This window comes from Mus caroli, chromosome 11 (assembly GCF_900094665.2).
Source record: "Mus caroli chromosome 11, CAROLI_EIJ_v1.1, whole genome shotgun sequence".
NCBI classification, from domain to species: Eukaryota; Metazoa; Chordata; class Mammalia; order Rodentia; family Muridae; genus Mus; species Mus caroli.
The window spans coordinates 85809887-85836048 of record NC_034580.1 but is presented as its reverse complement, the minus strand read 5'-3'; the positions used below and the strand labels follow the sequence as shown (position 1 = coordinate 85836048).

General features: G+C 39.2%; 1 protein-coding gene across 2 annotated transcripts in view; it reads left to right on the top strand.

The window, feature by feature from the left end:
* Positions 1 to 26162, top strand: part of Stxbp4 (syntaxin binding protein 4) — a 152970-nt gene that overhangs the window by 42595 nt on the left and 84213 nt on the right. For both annotated transcript variants that reach the window (XM_021177757.2, XM_029483796.1), the window contains exons 9-12: positions 4241 to 4337; positions 6706 to 6797; positions 17957 to 18046; positions 21533 to 21598. In XM_021177757.2, coding sequence (XP_021033416.1) covers positions 4241 to 4337; positions 6706 to 6797; positions 17957 to 18046; positions 21533 to 21598 — 345 coding nt within the window. The remainder of the gene's footprint in view (positions 1 to 4240; positions 4338 to 6705; positions 6798 to 17956; positions 18047 to 21532; positions 21599 to 26162) is intronic.

Genomic DNA, 26162 nt, shown 5'->3' with positions numbered 1-26162 from the left:
GCAATGATGTAATGTAGTATTGTTCATTAGTTTTAAAAAATAAAGGATTACTAAATTATAAAGAACAAAGTAATCAGGTCCACATGAAATTTAAAGAGATTATAGCAGTACACTAAGGTACTAACAGATAATCCTAGGAGGAGAGAAATGCTAAGAGCATCATGTCCAGAAACAGAAGATGAGTAAAACACAAAAACTAAATAAAGGTGAAAAGTGCTTTAAATTTGATAAAGTTACCAAGGGGCTGAGGAGACTGTATGACATCTAGATACAGGGCCAGAACTCACCCCTCTGCCTCCATGAGAGTTATAGACACGGACTTTCATGTTTATAAAAGAATATGAAACCGCATCGCTAGAGTAAACACGTTAGAATTAGTATAAACATCGTAATTATTCCTATCTTTCCTTACTCCCAAGTACTGCCTGTCTCAGCACCAATTTAGACCTTACTAGTGTCTCAGTGATGAGCCAGTCTACCTCTTTTCCCAGAATTTCCTGGCTAAGCTAGTTTGGGCAAATATTGCCATATTTTCCATATTTGCAACACTCCCCATCATGTTGTACTGCCTTGTAATCTTTTTCTGTGTCCTGTTTTATTGATGAGATTGACTATTTCTTCACCCATAGTACCTACCTGCTTAGCCCCCGATTTTTTGCCGTATAGAAGAGGATATACATCTTTCTCATCTGTCACTAGTTTTAAGGAAGAAGCACCCATAACAAAAGACAGCTTGAGTTTTCCTTCTCAGAGAACCCTTCAGAAAGGAAAACTGTGTACACATAGGATACATTTTAGAACAGGGAGTGGCCAGTGTCGTACAAGGACTAGGCAATGGGGATATGATGTGCTCTAATAGTAATAGAAGGGGGACTTCAGAAGGCTGGCTAAGTTAACAGTGAACTGTTAGAACAACCATAAAAAGCATACAAGAAATGGAAAACAGTTCCCAGCCAACTGTTGAACTGATCCTGGGGGTCCCTAATGGAGGAGTTAGAGAAAGGACTGAAGGAGTTAAAGGGGTTTGCAACCCCATAGGAAGAACAGCAATATCAACCAACCAGAGCTCCCAGGGTTTAAACCACCAACCAAGGAGTACACATGGAGGGACCCATGGCTCCAGCTATATATGTTTCAGAGGATGCTCTTGTTGGGCATCAATGGGAGAAGAGGCCCTTGGTCCTGAGAAGGTTCAATGCCCCAGTGTAAAGGAATGCAAGGGTGGGGAGGCATGAGTGGGTGGGTGGGTGAGGGACACTCTCATAGAAGCAGGAGGAGGGGGGATGGGATAGGGAGTTTCTAGGGGGGAAATTGGGAAAGGGAATAACGTTAGAAATGTAAATAAATAAAATATCCAATTTTTAAAAAGAAATGGAAAAGAGACAATACGGTAAGCTGTGATGACTTGTATATACAGATAACTTTGAAACACAGTACTAAATAAAGTGAACCTTAATTTGCACAAAAGTATGTAATGAGTATAAGTTTATACATAGGCACCATATTCAGAGAAAAAGTTTCTGGGAAACCAGAATTGGTTGTAATAGTGACTATCCAGAGAGCAGTGGTTCTCAAGGACAGTAGTATGGTTTCCTCCACTGAAGATATTTGGCAATAGCTACCATGCTGGTTGTCAGTAGTGAAGACCATAGCCAGATTCCCCACCCAGGACTAAAACTTAGATCCTACAACTCTCTGTCCTAATACGTATCTAACAACTTACGAGCCAATTTTTGCTAGCAGACATACAAAATATGTCTCATTTTCCTTGTAACCAGAGGAATTCAAATTAACAGTATTTCATTTCTGATACTGTAACAAAATGAAGATGTGAAAACAACAAATTCTGTTAAGAATGTAGGAAGCTAGGATGGGTTCTGTGTTGTGCCACGTGTACCTGAGTACACATAGTTGAAGAACAATTCAGCAGTAGTAAAGTTGATACTATACCCTGTGGCTCAGTTCCTCCATTCCTGAGCATGCTCAGTAGAAGGACCTACATGCATTTATTAAAGAAGATATGCGTAGTGCTTTATAGCAAAAAATGGTGAGGCAGTTATAAGTGTCTATCAATCAGAGAATGCATGACAAATTATATATCTGTTCAATGAAATGCCACAAAGTAAGTGAACTATGTATGTAGGCAATACTGAACAACTGTGAATTTACTAAGTAACATAAAATAAAATCAATTTGTAGTTATACCTTTAGATTACACTATTTGTATAAAATTTTAAATGCACAGATAAAAGTGTACATTATTTAGGGGACATGTACTTAGATACTAAGTAACATTTAAAAATAGACAGTAAGAATGTAATGACCTTAGGGTGGAATTTACTGTGAAGAATAGAAGAAGCTTTCAACTTGATCTGTAGTCTCATTTTTTTAAAAATATGGATAGATTTTAAACAAATATATTCGAATGTTTTAAGATAGCCAAGCACATAGGTATTCCTTGTATTCTTTTTTAAAAACTATTTGTAACTTTTTCGAGATGAATGTACATACACAAAAGCTACAAATCTTTCTTGAATGTTATGTATAGAATAGTTAGGGCTTTGACAGGGTAACAGGATGGTGTTAGACCAGCTTTAAACACACTGAAAACTCCTCCCTGATACTCTGCCTTCTTCCTGTTTCCTTCCACTGTGCCCAGCCAGTCGTGTGCCCATATAATAAGTGCTTTTGGTAATACTGTGTCCTCTCTACCCTTGCATTAAATAAAATATTGTTCTTATTATAATTATTTACCCATTATTCTCACCATATGCGTTGTGAGGCTAGGGGCTATATGTTTGTTGATATTGCACAGAGTTATGTGTTTGACAAATAGTAAGCATGAAATACATGTTTGGTTTAAGAAGTGCTATTTGAACATGTTCCAAATGGAGAAGGTATTTGTCAAGAATACCTTTAATAAATTTTGTTTATTTTAACTTTAATATGACTGACACTGCGCTATCTTGGTGGAATCCACTAGTAGGCCTCTCAGACAGTTTTTGTGCATTAAAATTACTTTTGGGGCTATAAAACTAGAGACTCCCAAACAGCTGTGTTTTCCATTGGAAACTTAATATTCTTACCATTAGGAAGCCCCAAAGGAAATATCCAGGAGAAGCACATTCCAGCCTTTCATAGACTGCCTATTCCACAGTCATTAAGTCCTTGTGGACTGTATTCCACCATCGTTATTTTTTTTTCTTTTTTTTTTTCTTTTTTTTTTGGTTTTTCGAGACAGGGTTTCTCTATAGCCCTGGTTGTCCTGGTAGACCAGGCTGGCCTCGAACTCAGAAATCCACCTGCCTCTGCCTCCCAAGTACTGGGATTAAAGGTGTACACCACCACGCCCGGCTTCCACCATCATTATTGAGGTTCCTTGTACACTCTTCCACCAACATTGTTGAGGGTCCTGTGAGTCAAGGTGGCTGATTCTGTCTTCTCTTTCCTTTCTCCCCTTTTATTAAGACAAGGAGGAAAAGTGCGTGTTCTTCTGATAGGAGACTTCCTGAATCTTCTCCAGCACTTCTGCACTGGCAAGCACATAGCCCCAGGACTTCATCAGGGGCAAAGTGGACTTCAAATGCCTTTTGGCTGAAAATTACGAGTGTTCTGTCTAAGGCTGTAGAACATGGGAAGGACAGTGGAGTACAAGTGGGAGTGTCTCCATCTCTGTTTGAAAGGCAGAAGTGACTTCATCCAAAGAAAAGAGCCTGACAGAAATGAGTATTAGGGAAAACTTTTCTTTATTTTCCAGTAGTGTAAGTGTAGCCCTAAACCAGCCAAAATTAAGAATATTTTCCATTTAACCTAATTCTATCAACTTCATTTATATTCTCAAGATAGCAACCAAGTATTTTTCATGTTTCTTTTTTTTCCCTCATGTTATCTATAAATTTGAATTCAGTAAATTTTTTTTCTGTTATTTTTCTTTTGCAAAATTACATAGGCTAGAAATAATTTTATACCTGGTTCTACAGCCATGTTTGTAAATCTGGCATTAGCTAAGGTGTTTGCCATGGTAGGGGTGAGGGTTGCGGGCAAGTAGAAGACTCAAGAAGGTAATCTTTTATAGGTAGTTAATCTACAAATAGTCAAGAGACTTTGCACGGATTCTAATTCTGGTCACTGTTCCCCATGTTGTGATTTTGTTTTCTACTGCACTGTAAAACATAGTTGTAGTGAAAAGTTTTACCCCGGAGGTGTCAAAGCTGCCTCACATAAGTCCATTTCCTCCCAGGCTCTCAATTACCTTGGTATACAGCCAACAAAGGAACAACGTGAAGCCCTGAGAGAGCAAGTCCAGGCCGACTCGAAGGGGACTGTGTCTTTTGGAGGTAATGTCTGAAGTGCATCATGTTGTATTGCCACAGACAGTTGGTGGATGCTGTTGTGACCTATTTTTATTGAGAAAATTGTTCTGTAAGAGGGAAATGAAGGACTCTTATACCATAGTCCTTAACTGGTACTTTAAAAATGGCCATTGTCACTACCCTGGCTGGGTCAGCAGAAGGGAGACCTGTATCAGAACCCATCAGCTCCAAATATCCTTAGTCGACCCCACTCTTTTTGCATCTCTTTGCATGTTTTATTTTTTTATTATATAAACATTGCTTTAATAATTACAAAAGATAGTACGAAATGTAGAAATTTTAATTCACTACAACGGAGATTACATCTACTTTTTTTTTTAGCTAGTGAAACAGGAAGTTTTTGTCATACTGCATAATTATTTATTCTTAGAGACAGCATAATACACCAGGGTTTCTACTCTTGGCGTATTAATGGTTTCTCAGTAGCTGTTATTACAAATCTATATTTATTACAGCTTTTATAAGTGTGCATTTATACTTTGAAATGTAGCAATTTCTTGTCTTTTAATAGGATAAATCCCACCCCACCCCCGACACACACGGTTTGGAACTTCCATGTTTGTCACTAAGTTATTTTCTCCAAAACCGTCTCATGTCTGTCTCTTCTACTACACAGAAATGTTTGGATATAATGGTAACACTTTAGACCTGATAGCATTTGTTCTACAGTACACATAATAAATGCTACATTGTATCATTTTTAAACATCTCTATTGAAGTAAAGAAATCAACCTTATATTTTTGAAATGAGGAAAAACAGATATTTGAGATCCCATGGCCTCTTGAAAATCACCCCCACCCCTAAATAATAGTAACAGGAAACAGATATACTCACCACCACCACCACCATCATCACCATCACACCTCCCCCCCACCCCCCACACACACACCACCTCCCNCCCCCCCCCCCACACACACACAGAATTTATAAGGACAGAAGATGCGCCCAGAAAGAGCAATAAATACACCAGTGTGCAGAGGCAGGTAAAGCCCAGCATCTGGAGATGGGGCGGGGGGCTGTGGTTCACAGGGAAGACAAGCTGGTGTGAAGTACCAGGTGTGACTATAGGCTGCTTTAGGCTACACACTGAAATCAGAATTCTTAGAAATGTGTGATATGGCTATTTATCCATACTATTTTCTCCCTTTCTCAGTATAGCGTCTAATCTTCCAGGGGGGAACTTAAACTTCCGGGGGCAAAGTAGTATATTACATTGAGAAATTAAGCCAGAGATATTGTGGAACTGTACTAACTAGAAGCAAGGGGACTTGGGGAATTCTGTGGTGAGTCATTGCTCAAAACATGAACCCAGATGCTCAGTGACATTTGCATCCATGTTGAGAATTATAGCAGGAGATTTAAGGTGTGTGTCTGGAGAATCTAAACAAAAAAATGTCAGCAGGCCACCAGATTGTTTTTCTACAGTAAAATATTCCTGCCAGTTGACAAAAGCAAGTTATGCATATAAAATTTCCAACCAACTTTTTAGTGCCTTATAAATTGTGAAGTATAAACTCAAAATCAAGGGCTTCTGGAGATTTGATAAGATCACAGAAAACATGGAGCTGCAGAGCATCTGACAAACAGATAAAGAGAAGAAAAAGTAATGATGAGAGCGGAGATAACTTTAGATAAACTATTTAATGTTCTTAGAAAGACAAGAAAGGATAATGTGCCCATGAAATAAGAGCAGGAATTGTAAAGTCAAAACAGAGAACATTTGTACGGATCCTTTGAGATCACAGTGTAATAGCTGCAATTACAACTTACTGAGGCTACACAGATGAATAGACCATTACTGTCCGCAAGTTACAGACTGTTCTGATACGTAACGGGCTAAGTGGCCTGGTAAGTTTACGAAAGCCTGTCTCGGGTCCGATGTGCTCATCTGTAGAACAGAAAGACCTGCCTCAGAGGATGTTGAGGATGGTGTGAGGGTGACCACGAAGTACATACAGCTGTTACATGAACATTGACTGCTGCTGTTGTTATCAACCCTTAGATCCCTTCAGCCTGTAAAGCCAGGTCATAATATTGTTCATTTTCCCAGAAACATTGTATGCATAATGTGAGAATTAAAGACTTAGATGTTTGAGATATGTGTTACTTTTTTATATCTTAACTGAATTGTGTGCCGGAGCTAACTGAAGTGAGATTAAATGGTTTCTGTATTACTTATATCACATTTACATCACACTCTGGTCAATACTGTTTTGGGATAATGTGTGTGAGGTAAGCTGAAGCTCATAATTTCAACTTCTCAGAGAAGGAAGTACTAGCTGCTGAACTGAAATTCAATGCCATGTTCTTACCGAAATGTGTTACTTTTAGATTTCGTCCAGGTTGCCAGGAATTTGTTTTGCTTGCAGTTGGATGAAGTAAATGTCGGTGTCCATGAGATCCCCAGCATCTTACACTCACAGGTAGTGTGTGCGCTCGACAGCTGTTTTGATTGATTGTAGGGCACAAGTCTTAAGTGTAATGGGTCTTATATGATGCCCTTTCTCCAGTTCCCACTGGCTTTTATTAATTTATTCTAAATTATTTAGTTATTACTTATGTGGATGTGTGTGCTTGTAAGTGTAGATGCATGCATGAGTTCAGGTATGCATGTACATATATAGGTATGTATGTATGTATGTGTGGAGGACAGAGGTCAACCTAGGTTGTCATTCCTCAGAAGCTAACCACTGGTTTGTTCAGACAGTTTCTCTCATTGGGCTTGAGCTCCAGTAGGCTAGGCTAGCTGGCCATCTAGCCCCAAAGATTTACCTGTCCCTCCCTGCCCAGTGACACCATCTTGACTGATAGTTTACCTGGGTTCTAGGGATTGAACTCCAATCCTTAGGCTTATGCATCAAGTAGTTTACACACTTAACCACTACCCACCACCCCCTGCAGTGGGATTTTTTTTTTAGCATAGTATACAAATAATGGCTGGGGATATAACTTAATAGGCAAATAACATGCTACACAAGCATTGAGACCTGAGCTTTGGTGTCTAGTACTCACATAAGAAGTAGAACTTGAACACTCCCAATCATATCCCTCAGTGGGCAAACAGGATCTCTAGTACCTTAATGGCCAGTTGAGCTGCCTTGATGAATTCAGTGAGAGAGCTGATCTCAAATAAGCTTCATAATTCTATCTTACTAAAGCAGTGGGACTTTAAGCCATTCTGTGTTCCCAGCGGGTGCACACATGTCTACATACATGCACATGCAACCTTTATATTTTTATATGCCTTCACTAGCTCAATGACTCGGCTACTCCTGAACCTCCACATGGCTAACACATTCCCCCCAATATTCCTGAGTTAATTCTTGTTAAATCTATATTTCATCTCTGCTACCCCAGACCTAATCTGGGATGTGGCCCCTGGGGCTGCATAACAGACTCTTACATGGCTAGATGTTTTCTCTCCTGCAGCTCTTAAGTCTTATCTCTCTGTTTCCTCATATTCGGCCCTTCCTCCTCCCTTCATCCCTTGCCTGAGAAATCTAAAAGTCCTGTCTCTGTCCCTCTGCCCGGTCATTGGCTGCTGGCAGCTATTTCACCAAGCAAAGCCAACTGGGGGCAGGGGCCTTCAGCATCTTACAAGCAGACATGCCAGTTCCAGTGTAATTAATTTAAATTAATACAAATAACATCAGAACCAATCCCCAACATCCCACCCTTTTGTTAATAAAAAAGTCCCTTTTCTCTCGGACATAAATTTAGCACAATCATACAACTATGTAAATATATAAAGTATGAAATACAGCAGCATATTTGTCAATTTAGATAAAGTACTCTACCATCTATCCTGACTTACAATTCTAAATCTGAATTATGTTCCGATTTTAACTTCATTACCATCTGAAAACCAGCCTTTCAAATCTGTATCATCTTCCTCAATGTTAAACTACTTAAGTTTGATTATGAGACTATAACTAGTCTTATACCCCATTAGAAATCCAAGAATGAATTAAATATTACCTGGATATGTAGGAAACACAAAAACATAGCTTCCAAGACTTAAACGAATTATAGAGACAGCTGACTACCTAGACAGTCCCCTATTCTTCAAAACATTGGAGCATCTGTCTTCAGCCTTCTGGCCTAGGATCATCTGACAGACCTTAAATAAAGCAGGATCTATGAAGGACTAGCTCACTGTGTCTTGGCAGAACTAAGCTGTCAACTGTCTCACAACATATGTCTTTTCTTGGACCATATTTGTTGTCTGTAGATTAATTAGGGCAATATTGGTCCAGTGGTTACCTTGCCATAATTGGAGCAAGTCCATATGGAGGTTACGATGTTCATTATCTTCTTTGAACCATGAAGGGGGTACTGTCAGAAGCAGACATGTCTCTAGTCAAATGGTCTTTAATAATGAATTAATATTAAATGTCATATTCTGTGGATTTCTGATTTTTTTGAAGACTATATAAAGTGTATCTGAACTGTTAAACCTTGGCTACTCTTAGCTATTTCTATTTGAATAGTATTGAAAATACTTTATTATAATTAAATCAGAATCTAATATAACCATGAGTTTACTATCTGACCTTTAATTTGTGTTAATCATCCTAAACTGTTTGGAATAGCAGCTATAGAAGGACTAGGTCAAGGCCTTGTATTCTTAAATGAGTCATATTGGCACAATGCCTATCTAAGAGTAACAATATTTTCAAATTTTGTATCAATGTATAAACATTTATACCAATGAGAACCTTAAATCTATATCAATATATAAATTCTATACCAATGTAAGAAATTATAACATCAATTTTGTATCAATTATAAAGATTTCTGTCAATGTAAGATTATGGCTGCACAATGTTTTGATTAGTAATAAATTTAGTAATTCATCCCATCTATTTTCTCCCTGTTCAAAATTATGACCATTTCCAAATTATCTCTTAAAATGACAACCTATTTATTATTTATAAAATAACCATAACCAGACACCCAAACCTAAGGATGACAACTCTCCACAACTTCTTCCTGCTGAATAGGAGCAATGAAAATTCCTTAAAGGGGTAGAGGTGGGTAGGGAAGTCTGGATGATCCAAGTCCATTAGGAGTCAGCAGCAAGTCCTGAAGCTGTTCTGGAGGCAAGTCTCTGGACAGCGGCAGGAAGCAGGGGGCTGGAACAGAAGGTCATTCAACATCTTGGCGGATGAATTTTGCCAGAGCTACAAATTCTTCAATATATGAATTTTACAGCCAAAACATCAGTACTGTTAAGATATTCATACAGATTGTGCAGGTTGTTCAGATCAGTTAAGGATGAATTTTGTTCCTTATTTGAGCAGGTAAAAGACAACTATCTTTTTATGAATTAATTTCATCAGTAACTGATCATAATAAATCTTCATTCATGCCATGTGAAGGATGGCACGATGAATCTTAAAGATTCCACAACCAACAAGATCTAATTTTAGCTAATGTTCTGGCTAGAGATATTTTCATGTCTAAGCCAGTTATAGGTCTGTTCCCATGTTGAGGAATCACCAGTTCCCTGTCCTGTTTGATTTTCTCAAATCTTTCTTTTCTGTAGCCAATATCTTCAGGGGGTCTTCCCCTGTCATTTCTCATCCATATCACTCTGAAAAAGGTCTAAAGCCTTTCCTTTCCTGTTAATGTAAATACAGAGCCTCTCTCCCAAAATAGTATGCCCTTGGTCCAGTAACCCATTAAAGGTATAGTTTGATTTGATTTAGTAGCTTGACCTCTCTCCCAGAGGATCTTTAATATTATAACCACTAAGCTCGTAGCTACATGCATTTTGATAATTAAAACAATTCAGAGCAATTAAAGCAATCTAAACAAATATTATTATCCACCTGAGATAAGGTCTTCTCATCCCTCCTCATTACATACATGAGATCAGAGCCTAAGTTATTTGCTCATCTATATATACTTAAATTCTCTCTTCTAGGAGATTAATACCTCTGTGGGTATATATGTCCCCTTTCTCTTTATGTAACTTGAATTAACATAAGTTTTTATTATCTGTCTGAGATTAGGTCCTTCCTCTTATCCCCTGCTTGTGACCTACAATTTGATCAAAAGCCTCTATTTGTTCATCTATATATTTAACTTCAATTAAATTCCCTTCTATTCCTATTTTTAGGCTTCTAGTTTGTCATACCAGGCTAAACAATCCCAGAACTCCCTTGTAGACTACATTCAAAGAATCTGAGTATTTGCCCTGGCATAGACCTTTTAATTTTTTTTTCATTTAATCTAGTTTTATCTCTGTATATTTGTTTTCTGAATTTGAGATCAAAGGCCTAAATTTCTTTAAAACTCTTAAACAATTACCATTATACTCCTTTCTATCCTTAAAAACAATTAAATCAAATTTTATTCATCTGTATTTATCTGGTTGTCATATGGCTAGATGTTTTCTCTCCTGCAACTCTTAAGTCTGATCTCCCTGTTTTCCCATCATGGTGATTCTGCCCTTCCTCCTCTCCTTGTCCCTTGCCCAGGAAATCTAAAAGTCCCACTTCTGTCCCCCTGCCCAGCCACTGGCTGCTAATCACTCTTTATTTCCCCCAATCAAAGCTGACTGGAGACATCAGCATCTTACAGGCAGACATGCTGGTTCCCATGTAATTAATTTTGTATGGATATAAATAATATTAAAACCAATCCCAACATTTTACTAAGACTAAAGCTGGCAAAGCCCACATTTGGTTGCCCTGACTTTCTGAGTAGGGGATTGTCACTAAGTATGTAGATGTGTTCTTTGTCCCAGTCTCTCTTCCGTTCATCTGTTTCTCTCTGTTTGGTCCCTTATTTTTTTAGCTACTTAATACTGTGTTCATTGTTACTAATAAGCTAAGAGTATTATTAGCTTCTTACTATTGATCTGAAAAATGACATTTTAAGTGATTTTTGTCATGGTATTAACTATTGTGGTACTTACTCTATTGGAATTGTATTAAATTTATAGAATGGTTGGTTATGAACTAAATATGACTACTTTCCCTTATCATGGTTCTTATTTTAAGAAAAGTACATAAATTGCATTTGCATCATAAATTTTCTATCAGTTTAATTACCAAATATGTTATACTTAGTTATGTTATTAAAAAGAATTTTTATTTCTTGTCACTGGTTTTAATTTTATGTTATGAGAATATATCTAAGTATATGTAACTATATAAATACTGAATGTCTGCCTTTCTAGATTACTTTCTTGTGTTTCCCCACTTAACTCAATGGTTTATTACCATAATATTTTGGGGGTCCAATTATTATATGTAACACTTTACAGCAGATCTAATAGAATCCAAACAAAATAGTTTTTAGTGCCTAAATTATTATTTTAAACTTATAGTCAACACTTTATACTCAGAACTTCTTCACTTTATTTGTTAGTTCTTCCATTTTCTGTAAACCTATAATGATATCCTGGTATAACTTTATATTAAGAATTCTTATGAACAACCTAACTGCCAGTTTTCCAGTCGCAGGTCAAAGACCAGAATTGGAGAGGTTCACTAATGTACCTCTGAGGAGGGCCTGTAGGCAGACAGACAGCATCCCAGAGAAGAAGCCCTAGTGAGAATAAGCACATTTTGAAAAGCCCAAAAGCAATGACCTTCAGTAGGCTTCACCTCCTGAAGACCCTCCACCCATCACCGCACACTGAAGACCACGTCTCCAAAACCTGAGAGCTCATCCAAACCACAGCCCGATTGCTTTGAAAATACAGCCTTTCCCATGGGAGGCTTCGATTGGTATCAGTTACGTTTCAAGCAATGCAGAGGCTGGGTGATTGATTAATTTATTAATAAAAAAATAAATTAAAAAAAAGAAAATAATAATCAGATCCTCTCATTTAAAGATTACTCACGCCATTCTTTTTACCGTTTCAAACCACTTTTTAAAAAATACATATGTATGTAAATACTGGTCATTTTACTCACTGAAGTTACCCCAAATCCTAGCTGCTCGGTTGCTCTCAGGACATACCTGGCTTTCTCAGCATGAAGGCAGAGAGTTATTAGGAACCCTGTGGAATTTAGCAAAACCTGAGCTGTCGAGCTCCCTTCACCTATGCTGATGTGAATCTTATGTGCTTAACTTCATGACGTTCCAGGCAGACCTGTCTCGTGCTGCCAAGCACTTCTCAAGGTTGCTGTGCCCATCAATCAAGCCAAGGCAGTGCTAGTTTTCAGTGTGGCGGTAAAGTAGGGACTTGTGTGAGCCTGTAGCGCTTTTTGAGCAGCTGCAAAGCAAAGAACATGCTCTGAATGAGTAATCTATTTCCTTCTTACCGACAGGATTTAGGGCAGATAAGAAAGACTGTTGTCAGTCTGCAATAGTTTGAAAGCAAAAGCACCAGACTGGTGGCCGTTGTGCAAGATGCTCTGCGTGCCAATGATTTCTTCTTGAGGCCGTAGATCAAAAGGTTGTGCAATAGTCATTATTACTTTATGAAATTCTGCTTGTTGCCTTCTGCTTATCATCACACAGAAGATATTATTGTCAAGTGTGAGCGGTCCTTTTCTTCTCCAATGGGATCCATAAGAATGAATGTATCCATCACAGGCACATGTACAGTGAAAGAAGTCTCTCAAAGCACACATTGAATTCTCACTTAATATCATTGAATTCCATTTCATTAAAAATCCATCTTGCAATTCATAAGTGAAAAAGTACCCCTATTTTAAAAGCATTATATAAGACACAGTTTGTTAACTAGCTCACCACAAACAAATAAAGAGCACATTACTGTTTCATTGTGTAAGTCCCCATCGTGTTTATGTGCAAAGCACTGGAGTGCCTACTCTGAGACAGTCCGAGGAGGTGGGGAAATTCCACTATGGCTGCCCTCAGCAGCCTTAGTTTCACAATAATAGGGTCAAGTTTATAATTATTTTACATGGGATGCCTGTGTTCTTACTCATATGTTCTCCTTTCATGGTTGATAAAGACAATTGATGCCTTCTTCCCTTTTTGTGTGAAAAGCAAGGGGACAGACATGTTCTAGTCAACTGTAGCACATTAGTAAGCACATATAAAGGGATCCAGCGACCCTCTGTCCATATGCAGGGTGTTAGAATGTTCTCTGGTTTACATAGAGTAACAATGGGGTCATGGAGAGGAAGTATAAATAAGTAAGTAGTCCTGGTCACCCACCCATTGGTGCCCGAGCTCCACCGCTACAAGTGGCCCTTGGAAGCCATGGACACCGGAGCCTGGCTGCCATGAGATGATCTGCTCCAGAGAACTGGCTCTATATTATAGATAGTTGTGTTCATTGTAAGTGGTCTGCTCTGTAGGGTTGTTGGTGCTAGGGAGTACATTTAGTCACTTGTGTCAAGTCTCATCCCTGGACTGTAAGACATTTTATAAGGAGAGGTTAAGGACAGTGACTTGGGTATACATTCAGCCCTGAAGGGAAGTAATGTGGTTTAGGTAGGCAAAGTCAAAGGAATCTGAGCCAAAGTGAACGTGAGGTGTAATAGGATAAAGAATAAAAGAGCCACTTGTCGAAGCCGAAAAGTGAGAATATTATGAGGGGATATAAAGTCCACCTCTCAGGGTCTTAGTCTCATAGATAAAAGAATTTCAAAATAGAATCAGGACCTAAGATCAAGGTCAGTCGCTCTGGCATTTGAGGGGGAAACAACAGGGCAGGTATTTTGGAAATCCCAGCCGCCCTGAGGCATAATAGAAAGTAAGGCCCGCCCAACAAGTAATGGCCTGCTTCAGGCTTTACCTCCTAAAGGAGTCAGAGGTCAGTAGATTGATGTGTGGAGGAGCCTTAAGACAGAGTGAAAAGGGCCTGAGTATTAGAACAAGCTGGCTTAGGAGTCTAGCCCGTGTCTAGGGTAGGAAGATGGAAAAAGGAAAAGTTACCCTTTCTGCATGAGAACTCGGAAGGTGAGCAAGCTTAGCAGTGAGGCTCTGCAGGCCGCTGGTTCAGAGGAGCTTAGGGGTATGTGAGCCCACATCTCATTAAGAGAACGCTATTCCTCCCATTTCTGTCTGCCTCTGACTTTATATTTCTGCCATCAGAGTACCCTTTTTGAGTTTTAAGACAAGTTGTTTGGTTTTTTTACCCCTACATCACAGTAGGTCTACTGGCCTTGGCTGGGCAAGAGCTTTTGCTGTCCACATGAATGTGTATATTATCACCCACTAACCGAACTATTTGTAAAGAGGGTTACTGACCATAACGATGTCATTTGCATCAGAAATTTGTTACTATGCTGGTATTGGTGTGTTTCAAAGGGGATATCCAAAATGGAGTATACTTGCTGTCTATATCAGGGAAGATGTTACTACCCACAGATCATACCATTTTACCAGGGAGCTGGCAGAGATATGTACATGTTGCAAATAGTGCTTGAAAATGGCCCTTTTCCATCCTTTTCTCCCTACCTGCCATCCTCTACCGTCCCTCCTTAGGAATGAGGACCTTCATAATCATAGAAGGGAAAGGGAGGGTGTTCAGTTCTTCATCTCCTGCTAAATAGGACTTTAAATACTTCCTGCTCCTTGAGAGAAGAGTGGGGCCACAGGAGCAAAGGAGTAAAAGGCATTGCATTTTCTATTCAAAGGTCCTGCCTGGCTTATTTCATTCATCCAGCACTGACCAGATTCACTGATGCATCATCACCCAAAAGTTGGGTTTGGGGATTCTGGTGGAGGCATTAGCAAACACGAATACTATCAGATAAATTAACTGCAAGAGCAGAAATGTTGGATTGTGGATCCACAAATTGATTTATCTGTCTGAAGTTTGTTCTCCTTCAATTGAAGGAGACAGTCTCCTTCAATTCTTCTCATTTGGACCACCAAGCATTCATAGCAGTAGGAAACGCGATCCCTTGTGCAGTATCTATGTTATAAATAAAAGCATTTAAAGATGGCTTCAGAAGCCAGCTTAAGGGTAGTTCTGTTGGAGTTGAGAGAAAATGCAACAGATCAGGCCAGCTGGAGGTTTTGGCAGCCGCGGGAAGGAAGCGGGTAAGAGGATGACAAAGTTAATGTGTTCTGAGGTAGAGGTCAAAAAAGCAGAGAAGCTCTGAGTGGAGTCTGTGGTTGATGGGTTGGAATGAGTCCTTGAGAGTGACTGTTGATAGGGCTAGGGCAAGAAGGACTAGGATTTAGGATGCTGTCTGGGAAGTGGGGGGACAAGAGCAGAAAAAGTTGCAGTAAGGACCTGCTGCCAACTCTGCCCTAGTTTCTCATTTCATGGTTCATTGGCTTTATTTTTCTTAGTTTTATTTTATTTTGAGAATCTTTGAGAAGTGCTCATATAGCCCTCGCTGGCCTCAAATTTAGTAAGTGGCCTAAGCTAGCCTTGAGTTCCTGTTCCTACTGGTCTACTGCCAAGTGCTGAGATATAGGCACGCTCTACCACATCCAGCCTCATATTTTAATATCTTTAGTGAAAAAAAATGTGTGTATCACACATACATACACACACATGTGTGTGTATATGTGTGTGTATATATAAATGTGTGTGTGTTTGTGTGTATATATGTGTGTGTGATGTGTATATACACACACATATATACATATGTGTGTATATATATATCATATATATATATGACATATATGACAAGATACAGCAATGATAAGTCTATAGCTTGCTGGATATCTGCCATGTATCTCAGGTGAAGCCACTCTTCAGAAGCCTCTCACATGGGTTTGCAGGAGGCTCCCATTTCCACCTGGACAAGAGATGCTGTTTTGACATAATAAAGGTGGAGTCCATTAGCCCATCATTCTTGCTTTTAGTTACTAGGTTCATAACTGGAGTGTGTGCACTGTGACTAGCTCTTCCAGTTGTCTCTGACTCAGACGTCTGGGCTGTCACCTTTTTAAGGAGGTAGGGGAATTGCTGAGTCAGTATATGTCAATCCTCCTTTTGTTTATTTGACAATGAACTTTTTGATTGAGGAGAAGGTGGCATTTATAACCCAGAATGTAAGTGTCTGGCTGTGATTCTAATCATCATTTCTATATTAAAAGCTTCACACAGTGTAGTGCTACACCTGCTGCCAGCACAAGGTCATACACAGAGAGGCAAGGTTGGCACCTCCATCTACACCCAGCACAGCCCTGGCACAACAGCAGACGGCCATCCGTTAAGCTACGGTGCCCTAGCAGTCTAATCAAGTATCAGGAATGGATTATCTTCAAACAGCAGGCTGAACATTGAACATGCTGTCAGTCCCCTAAAGTAAAATTTTCACAATTCAGGCTCTTGTCAGTTTGGTGCATTGAGGCCACTGTTTTAACAAATGGGGTAAAGCTGAAGGAAAATCTCAAACTGACTCATAAGTGATGAGACTGTAATGTTTTGCTTATACTGGGTCAAGATGTAATCCCCGCTGTGTTTCAACTTTTTATAACTTCTAAATACCCATCTGTAAGATATCAGATACACATGGATGATGACAGTGTTGATGACATTGGGTTAGGTGTGATGGCACATGCTATAAAGATAGATTTGCCTTGTATAGTTGGTTTACTAGAGAGCCACATACACAAACAACTACAACTTTAAAGCTGCATTATATAGCAAGGCCGGAATAGTAACATAACGCTATTATATAGCAAGGCCGGAATAGTAACATAACGCTATTTGATCAAGGAAAGTAACATTCAGTAGAGATGTATAACAAAGTTAGCATTTGAATTCATTGTTAGAACAAAAGTGACCAGGGAGTGTAGAATGAAGTTGGGTATAATGGTGTGTGCCTGTACTCTTAGAACTTAAGATGTTGAAGCAAGTTCATGACAAACCTGGGGTACACAGTGAAACTCCTTCTCACCCTCCATTATCACCAGTAAAAGTATTAGACTGAAACAGAAAAAAAAAAAAAAAAAAAAAGATATAAAGTGGTTGTAAGTGGAAGGCAGTCTTCAAAATAAGATAGTTACATACAAACTTTGAGACTGATCCCATTCCTCTTCTAGTTAACATGTAGGAAGAAAAGGCCACTGGACATAATATAAAGTTCCAGAAAGCCCATGAGGTCATACACAGAAAAGGCAAGGCTCACACCCACCCCCACCCCCAGGAGAGCTCCTGCCTTGGCAGCAGACGGCTATCCATCAGAGTATGACTCTGTATCAGTCTAATCAAGTATCATGGATGGCTGATCTCGACAGGAGCGAACGTTCCAAGCCAGCTTGGGGCTGGAGACTACAGTCCTTGAGAGCTCTGACTGTTCTCGCAGAGGACCTGGGCTCAGGTCTCAGCACCAACATGGACGCCTATACCTCCAGCTCCAGAGGACCCACTGCCCTCTTCTGGCCTCCATAGGCACTGCATACAAACAGGCACACACGTGTACATATAAAATTAAAATAGGCATGTATAAAATAAAAAAGTTAAATGTATATCTTTTAATAATATAGATTCTGAGTAACAGCAGTATAAGGTCAGCCTGATGAGGGAAATGGCCCCATACAAGTTTCCTCTTACCCAGTCAAACAACTCCAAAGTAAAACCTCAATTTTGACGTGGAGCGACGTTTGGGGGTGGTGAAAATGGCTTTCTGTTCACAAAGTTAGCATCTGATGCATAACTTCTGTATTTTGATGTTGACAGCTTCTCCCCTGTGATTCTCTAGAAGCAGATGAAGTGGGAAAACTTAGACAAGAAAGAAACGCTGCTCTAGAGGAACGGGATGTGCTTAAGGTAAGCCTCTCCTCGGCGCCCTTGTGCTTGCCATTAGAAAGACATGTTCCCAGATTGGACTCTGAAGGAGTGAGCTCCTTTTGTTTTTAATGGAAGCATATTAGTATCCAATCGGATCGAGTCATCTGTGCAGTTGTCTTCAGAGTCATCCTCAAGGTCACCACTCCCTTAGTTTCACTCCGTGACATGCGCAGTGTGTGCGGTGAGTGCGTGTTCCTCTCCTGTCCGATCTGGCTCCTCTGACTCCTGGTCTCTCAATGTTGATGGCAAGAGCAGGTGTAGCGGAGGAGCCAACTGAGCAAGCTGTGACAAATTTGAAATCCTCTGATGTTCATGGAAGACTTTCTCTTCCAGGTGCAGGGTCATGTCTGAGGGACTTAGTGTATTGCTAATGTAATTTGAAAAATGAAGGCATTGTGCTTTCAGGAGAGAACAAATCACATTTGCTCTAAATGCACAGTAACATTTTGCTTCTTTCTCTATAGTGTCATTCTGTTCTAAATGGACTATTAAGTTTAAGTTAAATCCTGACTTTTACAGGGAGCTGTGATATGTTCCAAGGAAAGCAACATAAGAACTTTATGATCACTTTGCTGTAAAAATTACACATTTTTAAATTATTTTGTTAGGTGAAGCTGTCTAGTTATTTGATTTAGTTTTATTGGTATAAATTCTTTATTCAAAAAAGAAACACATTTTTCTTTCTACTGTTTTTGTTTTGTTTTGTTTTTGTTTTTATAATGCCAGTCTTTAGACGAGACCAATATTAAAAATGTTTGGCATATCCTCTGAGAGTTTCTGAAGACAGCCCAAACAGATCACATTTTAAAAATATAAATGTATGAATGTAGGTGTCAGAAACACATAGGTACTACTTACCTTCCTCTGCATTTAATAATAAGCCTAAAACGACTCTTAAAAGTGAAGTCTTAAGTAGCTAAAAAGAAGCCTATTGTATTAACTCATGCATAACTTAGTTCTTACGGGCCCATTTTAGTACAGCTGGGCTTTTGTTTCTCCGTGGCTCAGACTGAATCATGGGAGGTCCTACTACAGCTCTTGCACATCTTCCATGGTAGAGACCCCCCCCCCTACACCAGCTTCCAGGGTCTTAAATCAGTTCTCTGGTAATGGATATTTAGGTTAGCTTCAGTTTTCAATGATCAGCAATAACTCCAGGGATTACAGAGATGGCTCAGCGGTTAGAAGCCCTTGCTCCTAGTCCAGAGAACCTGAGTTAGGTCTCAGCATCCACATCACGTGGCCTGTACCTTCCTTTGCTCCAACTCTTGGGCATTCAACACTACCTTCTGGCCTCCAAGGACACCGCACATGCATGGCATATACATAGTAGATACACACACAAAATGAAAATAAAAATAAATCTTAGTAACTTGGTAGGAGTGTGGATAGGCGGTTGTGGAAGTTCACACTAAATCTGTGAAAATGGAATTGCAGTATTAAAGTATGCTAATGTAAAACATTCTGTACATTTCTCCAAATTTTCTCTCATAAGGCTTTGGTAATTCATATTCCTTCCAAACAGAAGTGAACTTCCCACAAATATGGTTATATTTTATAATTCTGAAACTCACCACCTTTCCACAAGTTGGCATAGCTAGATGAAAATACAGAATTCATTTTAAAAGTTACCAGTTTCTTCCAACTCTCACAGAACCATCCTGAAGTGTTGGTCACATTGCTAAGACCATATTTCCTGTATGATTCATCTTTACACAAACAAAATCCATGATATCAAGGGTATCAGAGGGTCTTGCATATTTTTCATTTCCCTAAAGTTTTTCACTGCTAGATTTAATGATATATTTTGAGTTTTATTTGAATGTCAATATTAATTGCTAGAATTTTAATTTAACATTGTGTAAGCCATACTCGTGTAACATTTAAACAAGGGTCCCCTGAGGAGCCATTCAATCAAGATCACCTTTCAAGTTCAGCAACTGTAACTGAGCATATTTTAATGTTGCAAACCCTAAAGTCCCAGAATTTAAAAAAAAAAAAAAAAGACTTTGCTTTTCTTCTACATTGATTTTTTTTTCCTCTGAGACCGATGTATTTTTTAAAGATTTAGAAAGGCTATAGAGGTGTCCCACTCAATAATAGTGCTTATTATTCTTACAGAGAATCCAGGTCTGTTCCAGGCACTCACATGATGGCTCACAAAAATACATAACTCCAGTTCCAGGGGATCCAATGCCTTCTTCTCAGTGGCCTCTGTGGGCCCCAAGCACACATGTGGGTCAAACACTCACACATATCAAATAAAATGAATCAATTTAATTTAAAAATTAAAAGTGGTATAAGTAGTATATCAAGCAATAAATATTTTGCTTGCAGTAATGTTACATTTTCAGTTATTCTGCCTATTTTGTTACAGGCATCTACACACATGTGGAGACACACACACACACACACATATACAAACATACACGCCCGCTCCCACATACAGGGACGCACAGAGCAGCAGAGCTTGTTAAGTAGACCGTAGAGTAGGAATGGTGGGCTTTCAGTCATCATCAGCCTTTGACAGCTTTGTGTCTCACTCAAAGTACAAATAAGTAATTTTAGGCCCCTGGCTACTTTTTATTTTGCAGAAGTGATCCTTAACAGTGCTCTGGGAACTGTTTAACCCAAATCCCACCTGCTCCTGCTGTTCACAGAAGAGTGGGAACAGATGCACATCCCATTTACACGTGCAGAGATAAGCAGAGAGAGTACTGTGTGCGCAGGAGGCTGGTAGAGTAGCGCAAAGAGGGCTGCATTGCCCCAGACGCCAGGCTCTGCCTCTTCTGTATGTCGTGGCATTGCCCTGAATCTTCGCCACTCTATTTAAAGTTCCAGTAACCCTGCTCATGTTTTCAATAAGATGGCTCCTGGGTCACTAAGCATTTCTGACTGTACCACTCATCAAGGTGGGACATCTCAGAGTTCATGTTGGGTTTAGTTTTAGGTTCAAAGATGATCATATTTTACCTTTATGCCCATATTCCCATATATACTTTACATTTTAGCTATAATAGTTCTATCCTTTTTTTGAATAATTGTTCAAAAATGGGCAAATATTACATTAGGAAGCTAAGAGTCGACCCAGTCTTTTTCTTTGGTTTGATTAAAACTCCCCTCCCCCCAATCTAATTTAGAATAAGACTATTCAGTCTGGTAGCTCTTTGGTAATGACTGCTGTCACCCACATTTAGTTGCTGTTTGCCTGCTTAGGTCCTGACCAACTTCTTCTGGAGCTCTCAGATTTGGGCATTATATAGGGCAATCCAGATGTTTTCACCACAGTTAGACTTAGATCATTGACCACTAGTAAATGACATGTAAAGCCAGAAATATAACCAGGAATTTCATTAGGAGAATTGTAGCAACTTGATGTCTGGGGAGTAAACTTTGAAGCGGGGACTAAGAATCATTTGTGGTGTCATGGTGACGTGCTACTCATTCGGTGGTTTTCAAACACAGGAGAAGTTACTGGAATCGGAAAAGCACAGGAAACAATTGATAGAAGAACTCCAGAATGTGAAACAGGTAAGTAGTGTGGGGTGGGAGGATTGCAGGGATGGCGGGGCTCACGGGGTACAGTGCCTGAGACTATCCATGCATCCTTTTGTGTGTAACAGTGTGTGAGGTATACCTTTAAAGCAGTAATGCTTCGTCTTATCTCAGAATTCGCAGCTGCAGACAGCACAGGAGGAAATTAGAGAGCTCTGAAAAAGGAGCATTTGGAGTTTGTATCTACTGGGGTCCTGCTGTACTAATCAAACAAACTTAAAACCCTAAAATGGCTTCCATGAACCAAAATGACCGGTCTCGTTGCTTTCCTCTTACTCTCTTCCATTTCCCTTTTCTGTTTTCTCTTTCTTTTGTTATTTATACTTGAAGGTCTTATTAAAGAAAAACAAAGCGAGCACTTCCCCCAAAGTGCACAACAGCATTGCTGTAGTTAGTTAGGTGCTCATGGTAAGTGATTAGGAATGTCCTTTCACCCTGTGTGGTCTTTACCAGGTTGCAGCAGATTTGAACAAGACAAAGAGCACTGTGAAAAAGTAAAAGCAGACAGGGAATGCACTCCAAATACAACTGTGGTGTTAGTAGACGCCTGTTAAGATCAGTGGTGAATGCTTGGTTCTCCGTTCCCCTCACCCTGCCCTCACAGAAAGCATCATACTAGCCAAGATAATAACAGAGCCATGCATGACTCATACCCTCCATCTGACAGTAACAGAGACCAGAACAAACCTCCATAGTAAGTAGAATAAATAATTTTCAGCCTAAGTCCCAAAGCTGACCTGCTACTGCATCCCAGGACCTAGAACAGAGGCGGCTTTAAAGACTCTGACAAAGAATAAAGAGAAACAAGAGTTCAGTAAAACAAGTGAAATCAGTACAAGAAAGAACAGTGTAATAATCTCAAAATCTTAAGCATTGGTCAGCACTTGATGGCACTCAGCCAGGATTTGGAGGTGTGTGCACCCAGAAATTGCAGCCTCTGAGAATCAGTGCTTTGTGGGAAAAATCACTGGAGAGCAAACACCAAGAAGAAAGTGAAGGGTCTTACAGAAAGAGAAGATACGACTTTGTCCACTTCTCACCCTGGGGCCAGCAGTAATATGACCCATAATGCACCTACACAGAAGAGGGTGCTCTTGAAGTAGTGTTTTAAAGCTGAAAAAAAAATTCCCATCATTGCCAGCTGCAAAAATTCATGTGGCCTAAAGTTTCCATCTTGGTGAAAATATATACAGTAATTGAGTAACAAAACAGAAGAAATTTAGCATAACATGCCACGTTCAACTGAATGTCCTCAGTTAGGTATTTGCAGCTAAGAAAAATGTGCCTCAATCTGAAATTAAAAACAAAACAAAAATAAAGACTAGAGCCAATGAGATGGCTCATGGAATAAAGGTGCTGGCTACCATTTGCTAACATTTAGTACAGAAATACAAATGGAAACTAAATTACCAAGTATTATTTTCAGGTGCACTAGAAGAAAATAAATTGCCGAGTTTCATGAAGAAACCAGTCAGAACAAGAAAACACCAAAATTGAAAATTATCATCCAACCAAACTTTCTGAAATTAGAAGACTTGAATGTGATGAGCAGCCTCTCTGAGAATCTACAAACTCCCAGCACTGTCATGTATACAGTCCCAGAAAGATAACGGATTTCAGGGCTGAGAAGTCAGGTCAGTTATGCCTGGAGCTGAAGTCAATAGAGCTATACTATGAGGAGCTATTTGACAGGGACTTCTGTGCCTGCATCTGGATGAACCAGGACATCAAAGCATTAATCACAGACATAAGTGATGCACTGTAGAATAATGATAACTCATGAGCCTGTACCATGTATAATTAGATTAGCTAATTAATGGAGTAGAGGAGCACTCTGGCTCATGGTGATTGTGGATTGCTGACTGGAAACAGCAGAGATGCTACTAGATTTGGAAAGAAGCATTTTGAATGTTTTAGTAAGGATTGAATTAGGAACAAATTAAGATGCTAAATTTAGGAGGAAATTTTAATGAACAAGATATCTACATAGTTGTGTAGTTTAAAAGTAACTCTATAAACCACTGCTAATTATAACAGAGAAATAGTAATTATGTAGTGGAAAATTGAGAAAACAGTTTGATGCTAAAACTTGTCTTCACCAATGAAGACACCATTGTTACCCAAAATGTGATATCCTGAAAAGGACACAGTGTCATCTGTGTGCCACCCTGACTGAGAGTTTATAGTCTGAGTCTAACCTTGGAGGGCATCTGGCATCAGATAAGATGCTGGACATTAAGAGGTGATAAGAGACAGAAAATCTAAACAAATACTTGACCCTAGGCTGGGGTGGAGACATTATCCGGTGATTTGACAGGTCTGGAATACAGAAGGTATATTAGATCAATGAAAGTCTTGAAACTCCTAACAGAATGATATACAGTAGTATCTTTATTAGGAATACCTTAAGGATAAAAGGCTATGATATATGTAACTTACTTTCACATGGCAAAGGAGGCATGTGGATCCATGCGTGACACATATACATACATATATGTATCTGCATATAGAGGAGATTGAAAATAAGTAAAGTCGTAGCAACAGCTTCTAAATATCCATGCATTATAAGGATATCTTAAATCTCATTCATACTGGCCAAGGGTTGAATGTGGGACTTTTGCTAAATCTGTATTCTTTATATATACTTTCCTTTTGATCAAATCTGTATTTATTTATTTTATGGATATGAGTGTTGACCTGTGTGTGCATATGTACACCTCACACATGCCTGTTATCCAAGAAGGTCAGAAGAGGCTTTGGATCCCCTGAATCTGGAGTTACGGATGGTTGTGAGCTGCCATGTGGTGGTGGAAACCAAACCGGGGTCCTTTCTAGGAGCAGCAAGTGCTCTGAGCCACTGAGACATCTTTCCAACCTCTCTCAATATATATATATATATATATACCAATTTAAGTCCTCTGTAGTCCAGGCTAGCCTCAAACTCATGATAAACTCCCACCTCAGCCTCCAAAGTAATAGAATTACAGTTCAAATACCTCTTTTTGTTTTAATTTTTAATTAGAGTGTGTGTGTGTGTGTGTGTGTGTGTGTGTCGGTGTGTGTATTTGCATGTGTCTGTGTGAATGCAATAGACTTGGGTCATCAAGCTTGGCCATGAATATCTTCATCCACTGGGCCACCTGACCGGCCCCTGGCCTAATTTTAGTAATTATTTTGTCGGCGTGTCTTTTAAGTTCTTTTACTTCTATGACCTCAGTACATGCATCTTCAGTATGCTTTACATTTCAGTGTTTGTGTTCTGAAAGTGGGATGTATGAATCGTCCTAGTTAAATTTTATGTGTAAAGTAAATTAAGGGATGCTTTCAGTACATTTAATTAAAACGTTCTGTTTTCCTAAATTCTTGGGTTGAATACCAACTATGTTTGATGCATTGTTACATTAAGGCTGACAAAAGACATGAGCCTAAGGAAGGAAGGGAGGAAGGGAAGTGTTGGGAGCTGTACTGTCTTTTCCCAGCAGTACCTATCCTTCCCACATGAGGCTTTCCTGCATTTCTATCTCTGAAATGATTATTGTCCTTTATTCAAATAACAGTCGGGTCTGTACTAATACATCATCTGCATCAGAACTTAAGATGAATCAGCAGGAAAGTGGGATAGAGATGAAGAGTGGACACTCGTACCCTTCTCTGATGGAGGAGTGCTCAGAAGCCTAAGTGTAGAAGAGAAAGCGCTCCTAGCCTAGCATCAGTGTTAGACCACAGAGGTTTGTACCCCTACCCTTCTTCATGCTAGTTGTTGACCTCCAGCAAGCCACTTTGCTTTCCTAAGCCTCTGTTTGATAATGAGCTCCTTCCCAAGAATGTCAAAAGAATTGAGTGGCATAAAGTCCATACAGTATGTTGTATATCGCCCATAGTAAACACTCAAGTACTAGTAAGACTACTGGAAGTCACAAAAGAAATGTTAAAAGGTAGGAGTAATTTCTTTTAGCCCTTTAATTTAGAGGGGAATTGAAATACTAGGTGAGAGATGAGGGAACTTGTCATAGATTGAGAGGCGTATAAACTGGGCTAATAACTGCAAAAGTTGTGTCTTAGCAGGGAAATGCATGTCCGAAAGGCCAGAGGCCACGTTTTGTATTGACTTTTCAATGGGTTTGTATCTTTGTGACTGATAAAATACTAATGTCTTTCCTATAATTGATGCATAGAATTTCGGAGTTTAAGTGTGTTAACATTGGTTAGCACACATGGAAAACAGTGGTTACGTATTCTTGCAATATCATGACCATAATCACTAAAAAGCCAGGAACATGATAGAAACATGGAGATAAAGAAGACAGACAGGAAATGACATTTAAGTTGAAATTTTGAGGCCAAAAAATGTAGGCAATTGAAATGTCAAACTTATAGTTCAATGATGACCTGCCCCAAATAGTATTTGGCAAATGAGAAAAATGAACACTTTCCTACTCCCTTAATCTGATCACATTCTCTTTCATTCCACATCTACCTTGCTGACCCTACAGAATTGGGAGTCAGCTGAGTGCTTTTTCTTTTTCTTTTTTTTTTTTTT